General features: G+C 43.1%; 1 protein-coding gene across 1 annotated transcript in view; it reads left to right on the top strand.

Annotated features, from left to right (window-relative positions):
- Nucleotides 1-16,593, top strand: part of svep1 (sushi, von Willebrand factor type A, EGF and pentraxin domain containing 1) — a gene marked incomplete at both ends in the record, with an annotated part of 148,182 nt that overhangs the window by 110,581 nt on the left and 21,008 nt on the right. Inside the window, 19 exons of the mRNA XM_080741617.1 lie at nucleotides 657-778; nucleotides 1,594-1,699; nucleotides 3,641-3,841; nucleotides 4,418-4,651; nucleotides 5,965-6,126; nucleotides 6,661-6,822; nucleotides 7,517-7,678; nucleotides 8,147-8,235; nucleotides 8,780-8,876; nucleotides 9,168-9,281; nucleotides 9,947-10,060; nucleotides 10,546-10,747; nucleotides 11,141-11,298; nucleotides 12,117-12,315; nucleotides 12,784-12,959; nucleotides 13,462-13,586; nucleotides 13,977-14,106; nucleotides 14,728-14,898; nucleotides 15,966-16,139. Of these exons, the coding sequence (XP_080597743.1) occupies nucleotides 657-778; nucleotides 1,594-1,699; nucleotides 3,641-3,841; nucleotides 4,418-4,651; nucleotides 5,965-6,126; nucleotides 6,661-6,822; nucleotides 7,517-7,678; nucleotides 8,147-8,235; nucleotides 8,780-8,876; nucleotides 9,168-9,281; nucleotides 9,947-10,060; nucleotides 10,546-10,747; nucleotides 11,141-11,298; nucleotides 12,117-12,315; nucleotides 12,784-12,959; nucleotides 13,462-13,586; nucleotides 13,977-14,106; nucleotides 14,728-14,898; nucleotides 15,966-16,139 (2,898 nt within the window). The remainder of the gene's footprint in view (nucleotides 1-656; nucleotides 779-1,593; nucleotides 1,700-3,640; nucleotides 3,842-4,417; nucleotides 4,652-5,964; nucleotides 6,127-6,660; nucleotides 6,823-7,516; nucleotides 7,679-8,146; nucleotides 8,236-8,779; nucleotides 8,877-9,167; nucleotides 9,282-9,946; nucleotides 10,061-10,545; nucleotides 10,748-11,140; nucleotides 11,299-12,116; nucleotides 12,316-12,783; nucleotides 12,960-13,461; nucleotides 13,587-13,976; nucleotides 14,107-14,727; nucleotides 14,899-15,965; nucleotides 16,140-16,593) is intronic.

The following is a 16,593-nucleotide window of genomic DNA, read 5'->3' as shown; positions in this document are numbered from 1 at the left end:
AGCTGTGTGGAGCTCCCTATACGTGGCCGTGTGTGTGGGTCTGTCTGTCTGTCTGTCTGTTTGTCTGTTTGTCTGTCTGTCTCCGGGTATGTAGCCTGCAGTAACCTTTTCTGGCCAGTGGCCACACATGTTAAGGGAGGGGCGCTGTTGCACACACACACACACACACACACACACACACACACACACACACACACACACACACACACACACACACACACACACACACAGCTCCACTTCGAACAGAGGTTCGATTTTTTAAAAACCACCACTTCAAGTTGTATCTCTGAAAAACTGTTTCTTTATCTGTAGTGCTCAAAGTTTTTAATGTCAAGGATCCTTAGAATATGTATTTGACCGTGGATCCCCATCTCAAAATATTTTGTTCCAGGGACCCTGAGAAAGAAAGATATGAGTTACAAATGTTTGCTTTAAAAATATATATATTCATAGATTTGCAAAGAAATCAAGATTTTTCAAAAATAACAGATCTACAAGCACTTGGTGCCGCACTGTGAGCTTGCATATCTGCTATTTTTCAATAGTTAAAGCATAAAATAATGACACGGATGTGGTCTTCATTCAGGAAGATTTGTTAAAATTGTATCATAATGTGAAGAAAGACAGTTTGTGTTGTGTTGTCTTTTTACCTGCAGTGAACCGTGTAGCCAACAACGGCCTCAAACCCTTTGAGATGCTGTTCAAAGCGTCACGTTGCGACGACGTCGACCTGGTCAAGTCTTTCACTGGAGAATTCAATGCCAAACTGGGCAGCATGGTGAGGAGCAGCGTGCACTATACAGGGTTCCCACGGTCATGAAATTCCTGGAAATATTTTGAAATTGGAAAAATATTTTTCCAGTACTGGAAAAGTTTTGGAATTGATCAAGGGTCCTGGAAGGTCCTGGAAAAAATAGCTATGCCATTGTCTTTGGTTATTGATTTTGTTAATACTTTTGTTAATACTTTTTGTTAATGACAAATTAAACATTGGCCAAATTGTCAAATATTAGAGGCAGAAATTGTGAAAACAGCAGATCTACATGCTCACAACGCCTCGCAACACGAGGCGTTGTGAGCATGTAGATCGGCTATTCTCACAATAAAACCGTGTTATACAAAATTCCTCAACTCTTCAAATGTGATTATTTCGGGGGGTCACAGCCTGAAAAGGTTAAGAACCACTGGCATACACTACCTGTCTTTGGGCATTCCACATAGGAGTAAGCGACTCGTTATTGAGCTGAATTATTGTTGTATAGTCCTGTACCCACGCACACTTTTTTCTTTTTTTTTATCAAGGTCTTTTTTATTGGTTTTTCATTTTACACAAAACATACAACACACAGATCCCCCCACCCCTATACCCATCAGGCCCGTAAGAAATAAATTAAGGGCTACAGTAATGGAACATACATAGTATGTAGGATTCACAGATGGAAATTACTAAAATAAACAACTGTACAGGTCTGGAAAATCAAATCAAATAAAATCCCCCCCAAAAAAACCCAGCTCTAGTCACCTAAATGACGGCGACAGCTACTCCTTACGCACCCACGCACACTTGATTGATGATTTCTGTCTCCCCCACAGCTCCCTAACATCTGCAGCAGTGATGACGTAGCATGCAAGCTAGAGGTGATGTCACAGGGCCATTGTTTGGAGTACAACTACGACTACGAGAATGGATTTGCTATAGGTAATGTTGTGGAATTCTGATCAACCAATAATCAATAAGGCAGTGAGGAGACAAGACAATGTTTAGGTGGTGGTGGTCAAGTTTATGATATCATGGTAGGGCATTCACCAAATATTCGAATATTCGAATATCAAAGTCACTATTTGACGTTGTTCACCGAAGTCGAATATTCGCTTATTTTATTTTATTGTTTTCTTTTTAAAAAATATATAGTTTATAAAGCTTGGCTAGATAGGAAGTCATAAGAATGAGTTGTCAATGCCCCTGGTGGATGAATTTGTTAATGCTCTATACCAGGGGTTCTCAAACCTTTTTAGGCCGTGATCCCCAAAATAAACATATTATTTGAACTGGGTACCCCCACCCTGACAAGCACTTGGAATTGTAGGTATTACATTTAATGTGACTCGGTTCCCCAGATAAATATTGTGAAAATAGCAGATCTACATGCTCACAACGCCTCGCAACGCGAGGCGTTGTGAGCATGTAGATCGGCTATTTTCACAATGTTCGCCTCTTGCTTACTTAATATTTGGCAGTTTGGCCAGTCCTGTCGAATATTCGACTATTTGAATACTTTGAGGTCGAATAATAATAATACTAATAATACTAATACTAAAAATCACTATTCGTGAATGCCCTATACCTATATCATGGTCAGAAATACATTTAGCACTCAAGTCATTGTTAAGGTATTTCTGTCAAGAGGCACTATTCAGGGATCAGAGTTAAACTGTACTCAAGCTGAACCATAACAAGATAAGCTTTACCAAAACAATAGCTACTCGGGCCTAGTGAGACATCTAAACTCCTACAACCTATCCCGTATCATGATGTATCATAAGAGCTAGATATTAATATGATCAATGACACATAATCTACTCTAATAACGTCACACATAATCAATCATGATAACATAATAATATGATATCTTCTTAGTTATTAACAATGGCGTTACTGCCCACTATCGTTTTCACTGGTGAAGGTGTGCAACAGTTAAACTAACCGATTATAAAAAAATATATAGATTTTTATGAAATAATAGATTTTGAGGGGGAATTTTTCATTACAAATGTCATACATTTTCCCCAAACAGTGAAATATCACATCTATAAACTCACGACGTGAGCTTGTTGATCAGTTTTTACGCGTATACAACAATCTGATAAAAGCATGGCAGACTAGTAAGCAACATAGCTGCACCAAATAAATTAATAATGATTTTTAGATTTCCATAGGTGTGTAGAGAGCCACAGGCGTGCCAATGTGCATGATACAGGGTTCCCACGGTCATGAAATTCCTGGAAATATTTTGAAATTACAAAAACATTTTTCCAGTACTGGAAAAGTTTTGGAATTGATCAAGGGTCCTGGAAGGTCCTGGAAGGTCCTGGAAAAAATAGCATTGCATTGTCTTTGGTTATTGATTTTGTTAATACCTCTGAAATGACAAATTAAACATTGGCCAAATTGTCAAATATTAGAGGCAGAAATTGCCGATCTACATGCTCACAACGCCTCACAACGCGAGGCGTTGTGAGCATGTAGATCTGCTATTTTCACAATAGAAACGTGTTATACAAAATTCCTCAACTCTTAGTGCTCGTCAGGGTGCCGGGTCCCCAGTTAAAATATGATTATTTCAAGCGTCACAGCCTGAAAAGGTTGAGAACCACTGGCGTACACTACCTGTCTTTGGGCATTGCGCATACTGTAGGAGTAAGCGACTTGTTATTGAGCTGAATTATTGTTATATAGTCCTGGAAATTGGGTTAAATATTCTGGAAAAGTTTTGGAAAAGTTTTGGAAATTAATTGGTAAAAATGTGTGGGGAACCCTGATGATAGACACCACGTTTATTGATACCCCTACTGATACTTTCAGCCTCGCAAGGTAGTATCTTATCTACAAAGTTGTCCCCACCTCTGCTGTCTGTTCCAGGACCAGGCGGCTGGGGCAACAACTGGGGTCCTCAGGGCAGCCAGGACTATGCCTACTTTGACTCAGGCTACGCCACGGGTGCCCAACGTCTTCCCAGGCAGCAGCGTGGAACCATCCAGACCCACCACCGCACCAAGAGGCACCGCAAGATCACCGGCCCGACCAGGGACCAGAAGATCCAGATCTTCTTCAACATCACAGGTAGGGCAAGGATTATGGCGGTCTGTTGTGTTCGTACTGGTCCCACACTGGTGGTACTGGTTCGTCCATTGTCACTCTTCTTTTGATCGACTGGAGTACTGTGAGACGTCAAATACCTTTTCGATGGATTTTTATCTCAGGATAGATGTACATTTGATCCATTTAGTTGCTTGTGCACATGGGGACATGCAATGACTGTAACTAATTAAATTTCAACATTATACAAGCAGAGTACTGCTGACTTTTTATCCTAGTTCAATTTCTGACTAAAGCCCAAACCACACCAATGATTCACCATGCAACTCCTTGCAACCAGACGGTTGTGAGTAGTTGCAAGTAGTTGCATGCAACCATTATCCCTAAGGGCATTTGCAAGGAGTGGCTTTTGGCTTTAAGATCTGCGACAAGATGAAACTGTTTTAAGCCTGATTTATATTTTGTTGTATGACGGGGCCTCAGAGGCAGAATATTTTTTTTCCCTTCAGGCAATATGCCATTGTTATTGTCAGTAGACATCACACCATTTGCTGTTGTGTAATGGCAGAGCGGTCATTTAAGCGGTGCCCTTTCTCCCAGCAAGCATCCCTCTGCCCCTGTCGAGGAACGACTCGGTGGAGGTAGCCAACCAGAAGAGGCTCCTGCGCACGCTGGAGCAGCTGACCAATCGGCTGAAGCGGACTCTGGCCAAGCAGCCTCTGTCCAGCTACCACATCTCCTCTGAGATGATCGTGTCTGACCCCAAGTCTCTGGAGAGCAGGAAGGCCTCTCTGTTCTGCAGGCCGGGCTCTGTGCTCAAGGGCAGGATGTGTGGTGAGTCACAAGGACACAGTGCAGTGAGGGCATTCATTACCATTGTGTAATAGCAGGAATCATACTGTACATCAGGGTTCCCCAATAGGCGGCCCACAGGCCATTTGCGGCCCACTGGGGGGCTACTGTCAGGCCCCCACCAACCCCAGTAATAATGGTGGTATAAGAGCAGCAACAACACTAGTATATCGTCATTGTTGGGTGGAAAACCTGTATCTCAAAATGTGTACGTTCTTTCGCAAGGTAAAGCTCTGCTTCATCAAACAAGGCCGTCGCACAAACGTAGTGAAAACAGCAGATCTACAAATTTTAAAATGATAAATGCAAAACGAACGGTTTTGGACATACAAGATTTTCACCCGACAACGACGATATCCGAACTGTCACTGGAGTAGCAGGAACGCCACCGTCGCCCCCTGCAATGTTGTGGCCCTCGGCGTGGTACCCTAGACATGATTTGGCCCTTGGGGAAAACTAATTGGGGAACCCTGCTGTACATCATAGATATACATGTAGTATATGACTGACATCACAGGCTGGCCACTGAAGTCAGAGATCCACATTGGAGCCGCGTCCGCGTGGTCTAAAGCAGTGGTTCTCAACCAGTGTTCTGGGGACCACCAGTGGTCCCTGAGGGGGTTCCAGGTGGTCCCCAGCTAAATGATGGAGAGTTGGTAACCAAATGGACCCTTTTAGATCTTAAACTCTTGAGACCGTAAAATGAAACCAAATGGACACTTATTGTGTACCATTTATTGTGGACAAAATCTTATCCAACGACAACAAAATATTCTTGTGTTGATGGACTGAGAGGCTAAATCTATTGGCTCAAATGCCGAATAAATAATGAGCCTTGATATGAATAAGGTTGAAAACCTCTGATCTAAAGTAATAAGAACATTTAGTCAAGTTCTGTACTGAAGTACAGTTTTGAGGTACTTTTTACTTCTACTCCACTACATCTCAGAGGCGAATAGTACTTTTTACTCCACTGCAATTATTTGAAAACTTTAGTTACTAGTTTGAAGATTTGGATTATTATTACAATACATGCATTACCCACTTCAGCCCTATATACATTTAGTCAATTTGAAAATAGACGATCTACTGTACAAGCTCACAATGTGTCGCATCTGCAGTTTTCAAAAGAGTTTTATACATTTTATATGTTTGAAAACTTGTGAAATGGGACGTTCTGCATAATGAGTACTTTTACTTTTGGTACTTCTTAATTAAAACCACTGGCTATGCCATTCCCATGTGGAACCCAAGAGTCAGCATGATTCAATTCTAACTGCTCCATTGCTTTCCAGTCCAATGCCCAGTGGGCACCTACTTCTCTCTGGAGTACAACGAGTGTGAGAGCTGCTGGCTGGGCTCCTACCAGGACCAGGAGGGTCAGCTGGAGTGTAAGACCTGCCCAGAGGGCACCTCCACAGCCTACCTGCACTCCCGCAGTGTGCAAGAGTGCAAAGGTATCTAATAATGTGTGTGTGTGTGTGTGTGTGTGTGTGTGTGTGTGTGTGTGTGTGTGTGTGTGTGTGTGTGTGTGTGTGTGTGTGTGTGTGTGTGTGTGTGTGTGTGTGTGTGTGTGTGTGTGTGTGTGTCTCTGTGTTGGATTGTGTTCATATATGGACCTGTCCTACATCAGTGCAAATCAGTAACTGTTAGGCAGTGTTTTATGTTGTGTGTAACGTTAAACCAGAGCTCGATCAGCGAGTGCGAGACATACTGTAGACTACTGTATGTCTTGCTCTCTACAGTGTGTACTGTAGAGGGAGGGAAAAGGAGGCAGAGAGGGAGATGGGGATGGGGATGTAGAGAGAGGGAGAGTTTCACCCATGCAATAACCTGGAGACGGAGCAAGAGAAGGCAAGAGGGGAGAGCCTATTTCACGCCCGCAACAACCTGTGGGCAATGTTTGGTGATGTATTGATCATTAAATATAGGCCTGCCCTGTGATCTAAACACAGTCATAGAATGGTGTGTGTTTGTGTGTGTGCTATCAGGGCAGTGTAAGCCTGGCAGTCACTCCCTGAATGGACTGGAGACGTGTGAGTCCTGCCCACTGGGTCACTACCAGTCTGAGTTTGGATCCAGAGAGTGTGAGCTCTGTCCCGACGAGACCTCCACCGTCACCAGAGGGGCAGTGGACGAGTCTGAATGCGGAGGTGAGGCTTGGAAAAATACAGTACACAGGGTTCCCACGGTCATGAAATTCCTGGAAATATTTTGAAATTAGAAAAATATTTTTCCAGTACTGGAAAAGTTTTGGAATTTATCAAGGGTCCTGGAAGGTCCTGGAAAAAATAGCTATGCATTGTCTTTGGTTATTGATTTTGTTTATACCTCTGAAATGACAACATTGGCCAAATTGTCAAATATTAGAGGCAGAAATTGTGAAAATAGCAGATCTACATACTCACAACGCGAGGCGTTGTGAGCATGTAGATCGGCAATTTTCACAATAGAAATGTGTTATACAAAATTCCTCAACTCTTAATGCTCGTCAGGGTGCCGGGGTCCCCAGTTAAAATATGATTATTTCAGGGGTCACAGCCTGAAAAGGTTGAGAACCACTGGCATACACTACCTGTCTTTGGGCATTGCGCATAGGAGTAAGCGACTTGTTATCGAGCTGAATTATTGTTTTATAGTCCTGGAAATTGAGTTAAATATTCTGGAAAAGTTTTGGAAATTAATTGGTAAAAATGTGTGGGAACCCTGAATTTAGTACCACATAAAAACATTCTCTAATCCTCATTGTAAGGTTTAGTAATCAGATTGTGTTTGGTAAGTAAGTAAAGTTAGTTTGCCTTATTGGAGATTTAAACATTGATGACATTTCTCCTCTCTTCTCCTCAGTACCTTGTTCTGCAGGTCATTTCTCTCGTACCGGCCTGGTTCCTTGCTATCCCTGTCCCAGAGACTACTATCAACCTGAGCATGGTCGCTCCTATTGCCTCTCCTGTCCTTTCTACGGTACCACCACAGTCACGGGCGCAACGGCCATCCAACACTGCTCCAGTGAGTTCTGTCACTGTTCAGTTCCATTAAAGTCCATTACTGTTAAACTCTAAGGAGCCGTGGCAGACTGCAGGCAAAACAAATTTATTAATACTATATTCAGGTTTCATTGCATGACAGCGTTTCTCCAGCTCTATTAATTCTTGGACATTAGTCTAACTCTCACTGTGTTTGACCTGTCCTGGGGCGTCTCAGCCCCGATTTGTAAATGAGATTTAGCTGCATGCAATCAGCGGGGAATGGAAATAATTTGAAATGCAAGTGGACTACTGGGGAATGGAAATTAATACACTCCATGACTTAAGTGTGAAAATGAGCAGTGGCTTGCGAGACGTTGCCAAGTCTGGAATATAGGATTTTATTCACTGGGATAGCAACCATCTGCCAGTTCGGTGGAAAGATTCTCACTTCAGTTTTTCCAACTGATTTCTTTGCTTACATCGTCTTGGCTTTTCTCTGCGTTGTCAGGTTTTGGCTCCAGTTTTCTGCCTAAGGAGGAGAGTGTCACCTCAGCACCTGAGGTGGATGTCAGCAAGGATTACCAAGCCAGCAGCCAGGTGAGGTTCTGTGCCTTATGCCAGGGGTCTTCAACGTTTTCAGGCCAAGGACCCCTTAGTTGAGAGAGAGATGAAGCAGGAACCCCCACAACCCATAGATACCATATAGTTTCATTGTTTGACGGCACAATCATCAGTGTATTTTGGATTCATGTCAATTTGTGTTTTCAGATATTTAACCACTTGAACCGTCAATACTTAATAAACCTGACCTTTCACTCTGTACTTAGTATGCTCTACACCCTCTACACCAAACCTCTTTGGCGAAAATAGCCGATCTACAAGCTCAGCGCGAGGCGTTGTGAGCTTATAGATCTGCTATTTTTGGCTAAAGTTCTTTGAATATGGAAACTAGGGTTCAAGTGGTTCATATAAAAAAGGACTAAAAGTGTCTATCACACAAAGATTTGGAGGACCCCCTGTAGTAACTCTGAGACCCTTGCCATAAAGCACACACGCTTGGAGGAAATGAGACATGTTTACTTGGACATGTTTATGTTTCGCCTGGCGTGGAAAGCTACGATCTGATTGGCTCTCCCTGTAGGTGTTCCACGAGTGCTTCCTGAACCCCTGCCAGAATAAAGGAACATGTGAAGAGGTGGGGGCTGGATACTTCTGCACCTGTATGCCTGGATTCACTGGTAAACACTCATATTTACTCTGGGTTAGAAAAACATATTGTGGGTGCATAAAAACTCAGCATTTTGACATCCATTAGTAAAATGGATTATGTTGAGAGTGAGACATTGATATTAGGCTTTGTATGAATGAAAATCCACTATTCTTTTACATTTTAGTTTTTTTTTATTATAGTACTTGATTTTATTTGACTTACGATATGTGTTAATCCTTCAGTGAATATATATTAATTCATTCCACATTACACAGTGCAAACCTCCACTCTCTGTTCACATCCGTTATCACCCCTCTAGGTGCCAAGTGTGACAGTGACATAGATGAGTGTGACTCTGCTCCGTGCCAGAACGGGGGCCTGTGTAAGGACGGCATGGGAGACTTCCAGTGTCAATGCAAGCCTGGCTTTGTAGGTATGGACAAGGGCTCATACACACATAACCTGTAAACATAATGGATGGCATTTTTATATGATTCACAATTCAGTTATTCAAGCACTTTTGTGAGTTTTTAGATGTGATATCTGCTGCTTGCACTTTAATTTTGTTATACACACCATGAGTATGTTAATGATGGTTTATACTTAGTTTAGTGTTGGTGTTGCATTCCAAATGTGGCCATTCTACAAGCTTGATTGATTGATTGAAAACTTTATTAGAAGTTTGCATAGGAAAGGTACAGTTTCATGACGGTACAGTTCACTGGTACAAGGTCTACTAAAAGGAGATCCTAGAAAAGACTAAGCTTATTTCCACAGGAAAAAGTATCTCATATAACATTGAATGACAGACGAATAGAACACAGTACTATGCAGTAGATATAGTCGTAAAAAAAAAGAAAATAACAAAAAAGAAACAGTAAATCTATACTGTTTGTCTGCTATACTGCTATACTGTTTCTATACTGCGATGTGTTGCATAGTAATGTGTAACTTGTGAGCTTGTAGATCTGCTATTGCATGTGATACTTGTAACCAAGTATAAATCAGCCATTATTAGTCTGCAGACTAATGTTCCTGTGGTTCTTCCATGTCCCCCTTGTTGTATTCTACCAACGTGTTCTCTGTTCTCTGTCCCAGGCTCTCTGTGTGAGGCGGAGGTGAACGAGTGTCTCTCCTCCCCCTGTCTGAACGAGGGGGTTTGTGTGGACGAGGTGAACCGCTTCACCTGCAGCTGTGCAGACGGATTCACAGGTTAGATCAGGGGTTTTCAAACGTCTTAAATTCGGGTCACCCCTGTAATTAACTTTTTCGTCCACAGCACCCATGAATTACACTGTTATGTTTTTAAATCTTATATCATATTACGCTACGTAAATATGCAAATCTTTCAGTATGTCATAGTGAATCTGTTTCCATCAGAACTGACTAAAAATAACATTATTCTTGACGTTTAACCACTTAACCCCAGCATCCCTATTCTGGGGGGAATGTTCACCAAAAATAGCCGATCTACAAGCTCACAACACGTTGTGACGCGTTTTTGGGGTAGATGGAAAAAGAACTCATCAAGTACTGTGGAAATCAGGTCTGTTTTACTAAGCATAAGGTCTAAGTGGTTAAACTTCCTGAAGTGATATTGATGAACGACAGAGCAGATATGATATTTTGATAAATTAAAACTAACTTAGTGTGACTTAGTGTGTTATGTTTTCTTATGTTATGTTATCTTGATTCAGGTTCCCGTTGTGAATTGGAGATAAACGAGTGTGTTTCCAACCCTTGTCTGAACGGGGGTGTGTGTGAGGACCTGACGGCGGGGTACTCGTGCACCTGTGCCCTAGGCTTCTCAGGGGACAGCTGCGAGGTCGATGTGGATGATTGCTACAACGCCCCCTGTCTAAACGGAGGCTCGTGTCTGGATGGCATCAACACTTTCAGGTAGTCTTTTTCTGCCCTTAGTGGATGAGCTACAGTATGTCTTACTTTTTTGTTAAAATGAGCATACAGTGGTTCTTTTATATTATTGTACATTGCACAGCAATGAATCTCTCCTCTGTATAAAGAGTTATATAAAGCATGATGCATGGAATATTCATTTAAATTGTATTGCATTTGCTTTCTGTGCGGATTTCTTTTCACTCTCGGAAATTTAGCAAATTGATTTGTATGTAGTATGTTGTATTGAGTACTAGTGTCTGTGGGTTAGGCTGACAGTTTTCTTTTTGACTGTTTACACCAATGTGTTTACACCAATGTGTCTGGGTCATGAAAGAAATGAAACATCTTTCAGTGTAGCATTCTGAACATAATGCTGAACTGGCTGTCCCTCAGCTGCCATTGTGTGGAGGGCTACCGGGGCCGGCTGTGCGAGGTGGACGTGGACGAGTGCGACCCAAACCCCTGCGTGAACGGGGCCAGCTGTCTGGACGGCATGGGGGCCTACACCTGCCGCTGCCTCCCTGGGTTCAACGGAACCAGGTGTGAGACAGGTACTATAGGAAGAGAGAAATACCATACCAGACAGACAGACAGACAGACAGGGTTTCAGGGGTGGAAATATGGAGGGAGGGAAGGGGGGGAACGTGGTCGCACTTCGGCCGCCAGCCGCGTTTGCAGTGGTGGAAAAAGTACTGGAATGTTTTACTTAACTCATTTACCGCCTCACCCGATAGTCCCTATGTTCCTCTCTGCTGGGCCCGATAATCTAATTTAATATGCTTTAATCGCTATAAAACATTTAAAAGTATAATCGCTGTGTATCACAAATCGGGCTCTAATCACCCGCTGAAAAGTGCTTCCGGTCGTATATCCGTATCCGGTTTGATCGGTTTCCGTATCCGGGCGGGGGCGGGACCATGGCGCAGCTAACGTTGGCTTTCATGTCAACAGTGCTAGATGGAGCTCAGCGATGGAAGCATATTTTTCAATGGGATTTTTTTATTTGAAAGCTGTGATCTGGTGTACACACGCCTGGTACATGATCCATATTTGGACTACAGCCTTATCTCCTGTGAGGAGAAAAAAGCAGATTCAAAAACTGTTGGGTGACAAGTTTTCCTCCAATCAGGATAGAGTGGGGCCTTTCTCCAATTATGGTTGAGTGGGGGCGGGCCTTATGCGCACCAAGGCCCGCCCCCACTTGATCATGATTGGAGGAAGGCCCCCGCCTGTCAACTACATGAAAACTGAAACTTAAGTTAAATCACTTACCCTACCTTTAAGTACAGTACTTAAGTAAGTGTACTTAGTTATCTTACACCACAGAGAGTTTGTTTACTGATCTGACCAACATCTCTGTCTTTCTCAGAAATGTCCTCTGCCTTCAACCTGGACTTTGAGGTGTCGGGTATCCACGGCTACGTGATGATGGACGGGGTGATGCCAGCTCTGACGGAGATCACCTGCACCTTCTGGATGAGGTCCTCGGACACCATGAACTACGGCACGCCCATCTCCTATGCCGTGGAAGAGAGCGACAATGCCTTCCTCCTCATCGACTACAACGGGTCAGTGAGATGACCAGGGTTTGATTTTTGCTGGCCCGGGGGGGATTCAAGCCTCTGCTTTTGATGATATCCCTCCCCGGCCAACAAAAATCATCAACATACATTTTTCCCCGTTTATGGATGAGCTATTTTCAGTGAAGAGATTTGGTAAACTAGAAATGGACTAGTAGAAAAGGCAGAAAAGGCAAAAGAAACGTCAATTGAAATCAATAGACAGAAAAGGGTTAACTGAAAACAGGTTTACTTTAGGTGACATAAAAGTTCTCTGACCTAGAATGATAGTCCGGTTGCCTATAGCAACCACACTAAAAAGGAGCGGACCTACATTAGCATAGACCCCTGGTTTGCTTGGATGTGTGTGTGTTTCACCTGGCATGCAAAGCCCCCAGTCAAGCAAGTATTACAGGGTTTCAGTGGTTTATCTTTCTACGTTGTGCTCTCTACTCCCTGCTGTGCCACTGCCTCCAGCTGGGTGCTGTACGTGAACGGTAAAGAGCGGATCACAGACTGCCCTGCGGTGAACACGGGCCACTGGTACCACATCGGGGTGTCCTGGCGGAGCTGGGATGGAGACTGGCGGGTGTACATCAACGGGAAGCCCTCGGACGGCGGCAAGGGCCTGTCGGTCGGGACGACCATCCCAGGTGTAGTGCTATCCTCAGCCCGGCTGCCTCAGTTTTCAGTTGTGCTCTACAATAAACTGGGTGTTATTATGCTTTAATTATTGTGTGTTGATTGTTGTCACACTGGTGAAAGCTTTTCATATCGTCACTGTCGGGCAGAAACTTGGTATCTCCAAGTTTCAAATTTTTATGTTTTTTTTGTAAAGTAAAACCCTGCTTCATCATACAAGACTGTCGCACAAAACTAAACTGAAAACAGACAATCTACAAGCACACATTTTAAATCATTTAAACAGTTTTGGACATACAAGGTTTCCATCCAACAACGACAATACATTTTTTACTAGAATTTAACATAGTAGTGTTTTTATTTTGTTTTATTTTATCAAAAACATTTTCACCCAAGAGCTGCAACTGGTTAGAAGATCGACTAGAAAGCATGTTGATTTTAGATGAACAGCAACGAGTGAGGAGAGGTTGTTGGTGATGAGCTGTGAGTAACCTGTTGTCCTGTGGCCTGTAGGTGGCGGGGCGTTGGTACTGGGTCAGGACCAGGACCAGAGGGGCGACGGCTTCAACCCCGTCGAGTCGTTTGTGGGTTCTCTGAGCCAGCTGAACATCTGGGACCGCGTTCTAACCCCACAGCAGGTACATTCACTGGAACCAGACCTGGATCAGTACTGTTGTATGCAAATTCTCTTCATGGAGGGATTTGAACCTGATGGCTGGGGATTACCTCATAGGACAATACAACCAGCTCAGACAATTGCAATGAAGTATTGAAGTAAATTTAATATAGTACTGTATGTGATTGACAAATGACAATCAATTAAGACTATTGGAATTGTCCCGATGTGGTAAAGTAAAGATCACCCATCTGGTAGTTTATAAAGTTAAAATAAATAATGTCCTCATTGTTACTTCAGTTTAGTGTGTCTCTAATGAACATGCATACAGTATAACATGCTCCAGCTACTGCATGCGCAACAACACAGCAGTGTTTTAATCGATTGATGGTTGTGCCTTTATGGTTCATAGATCAAGGTCCTGGCTAGCAGCTGTCCGGCCAACCATGTGACCCACAGAGGGAACGTCCTTGCTTGGCCGGACTTCCTCGGTGGAGCGGTGGGCCGGGTCAAGACCAACCTCAACAGCATCTTCTGTGCCGGTGGGGGTCCTGTTGAAACTATTCTATTTTGCTTTCTTGCTTTCTTAGGTTTTTTAAGTGGGGCCTAATTGTAAATGTAAAATACTAGTTAAAAAAGCTGCTAACTAAGTATTCCAATCAGGCCTCTTTGGTCATTATAAACAAAATGTTGCCATCTTGTGCTCTTTTGATTTGAGACAGCAGGCACACGCACACATAGACTTCAAACAGGGCTTGAGCCCCTGCCCTTTTATCCGTCTGTAAAAAGTGCCCTCTCCAGACCATGAATGCAGTTTTTACTATGGCGAAAGAAATGCAAATGCCCTCTTTGCCTTGTCCATACTCTCCTGAACTTAGCATCTTATTCTACTGAATGTAGCATCTTATTTTGAAAGAATTGCCCTCTCTGTGTAGAAATCAAGCACCGACCTCCAAGCTCACAACGCGACGCAGTGCGACGCGTTGTGAGCTTGGAGGTCTGCTATTTTCGAGAGTTTCACCAAAAGGTCGTTTTGGAAATGTTAGCCCCTGCCTCTCTAACATTCTCTGCAAGTCACTGTGAGTGCATGGCAAATTATTTTTCAGGAACCACTGAAATCAGAAACATCTGCTTTCTCCCTCGCTCTCCCCATTCCCATGCAGACTGCCCCTCTCTGGAGGGCTCAGTGCCTCACCTGCACGCCTCCTCTGTGGATGTGAGCCCCGGAGCCCAGGTGCAGCTCTCCTGTGATCCCGGCTTCTACCTGGTGGGAGAGCCATTGCTGCAGTGTCAGAATAAAGGAGAGTGGAGCCATCCACTGCCTTTATGTAAACGTAAGACTCAGTCATAAATAACTCATATATACTGTACAGTATAATGAGTCACAGTGGTGTATAGCAACTAAGTATATTTACTTAAGCAATGTACTTAAGTACAACTTTGAGGTATTTGAACTTTACTTGAGTATTTCCAATTTCCAATACTGTATTGGAATTGTATCCTTGGATCCAAATATTGTACTTTTACTCCACTACAACTATTTGAAACCTTTAGTTACTAGTTACTAGTTGCTAGCTAGTTTGAAGATATATATTATAAAACATACACTTTAGCCCTATTTTATACCTAGGCTGTTTGAAAATAGCCGATCTACGAGCTCACAACACGTCGACGCATTGTGCGCTTGTAGATTTGCTATTTTCAAACATTTTGTACTTTTACTTTTGGTTCTTTAAGTACATTTTGACACCAATACCTTTGTACTTTTACTCAAGTACATTTAGAATTTTTGACTTTTACTTGTAAGGGTGCCCACACACCAAAATACCTATAGTGGAATCCGCCAATGCATTTCAATGAGAATGGAGCGTATTTTGCAGAAATCCTCTACTGGCAAAATACGCTCCATTCTCATTGAAATGCATTGGCGGATTCCACTATAGGTATTTTGGTGTGAGGGCACCCTAAGGCTGAAGCTACACCAAAGTACCTATGAGGGTGCCCTCACACCAAAATACCTAGAGTGGAATCCGCGTTCCGCTAATGCATTTCAATGAGAGTGAAGCGGTTTCATGCCAGCAGAAGATTTCTGCAAAAAACGCTGCCTTATCATTGAAATGCATTGGTAGAACGCGGATTCCACTCTCATAGGTATTTTGGTGTGAGGGCACCCTGAGAGTGGAATCTCCATTCCGCCAACAAGTATCGATACTTTTACTTAGAGTAAAACATTTGGGTACTTTTTCCACCACTGATGCCTCATATACCAGGTCTTTGACACTGAACTTGCCTGAGATGGGCTTAACAAGTTCTATCCCCACTCGAGTCTTGTGCTGTGCTTATTGAAGTCTAAAGAGAACTAACTCATCGAATCCTACTAATGTCTGTCTGCCTCACACAGGGGTGTCGTGTGGGCCCCCCCGTCCCCTGGACAACGGCTTGTTTCAGGGAACGGACTTCCACGCGGGCAGCTCTGTGGTCTACCAGTGTAACCCTGGCTTCTATCTGCTGGGAGATGCCAAGGTGCTCTGTGGAAACAGCGGCAAATGGGGAGGACACCCGCCAGCCTGCCTTGGTAATATTACCCTTCAGAAAAACAGATTGCTAGTACTTTTTGTTACACGGTTTTGTTGAACACTTGATTCTGATCGGTCAGTCCACGGCAGTCTGTAGTAGAACACTGTTCAATAAGACAAACCACTGCTCTGCCTCTGTTTACGTTGCCATGGAAGCGGAAACTTGTAAGCTAATAAAAACCTTTTTTTAAATCAATATTCCGTGTCAACTTATTGATTTGTGTTTAAGTAGCCATGTGTTAATGCAATGTAATGTCATTATTGGGAAATAAATCGTGTGTGCACAATACAATACTGAATATGATGTGATTTCAAGTGTTACAGTAAAGACACCAGATGCTGTAGTTGTAAAGGAGTACAGCAGACTACTTTATATTCTGGAAGAGGCATTCCTCACTCAGGTTTTCAAGTACCGTACCTTGCACAAAGGCGATCTCACAGTTTGGATATACT

Source organism: Nannobrachium achirus (assembly GCF_963921795.1).
Source record: "Nannobrachium achirus genome assembly, chromosome: 14".
Taxonomy (NCBI): domain Eukaryota; kingdom Metazoa; phylum Chordata; class Actinopteri; order Myctophiformes; family Myctophidae; genus Nannobrachium; species Nannobrachium achirus.
The sequence above is the reverse complement of the archived record's forward strand: the minus strand, read 5'-3'. Positions and strand labels throughout refer to the sequence as shown.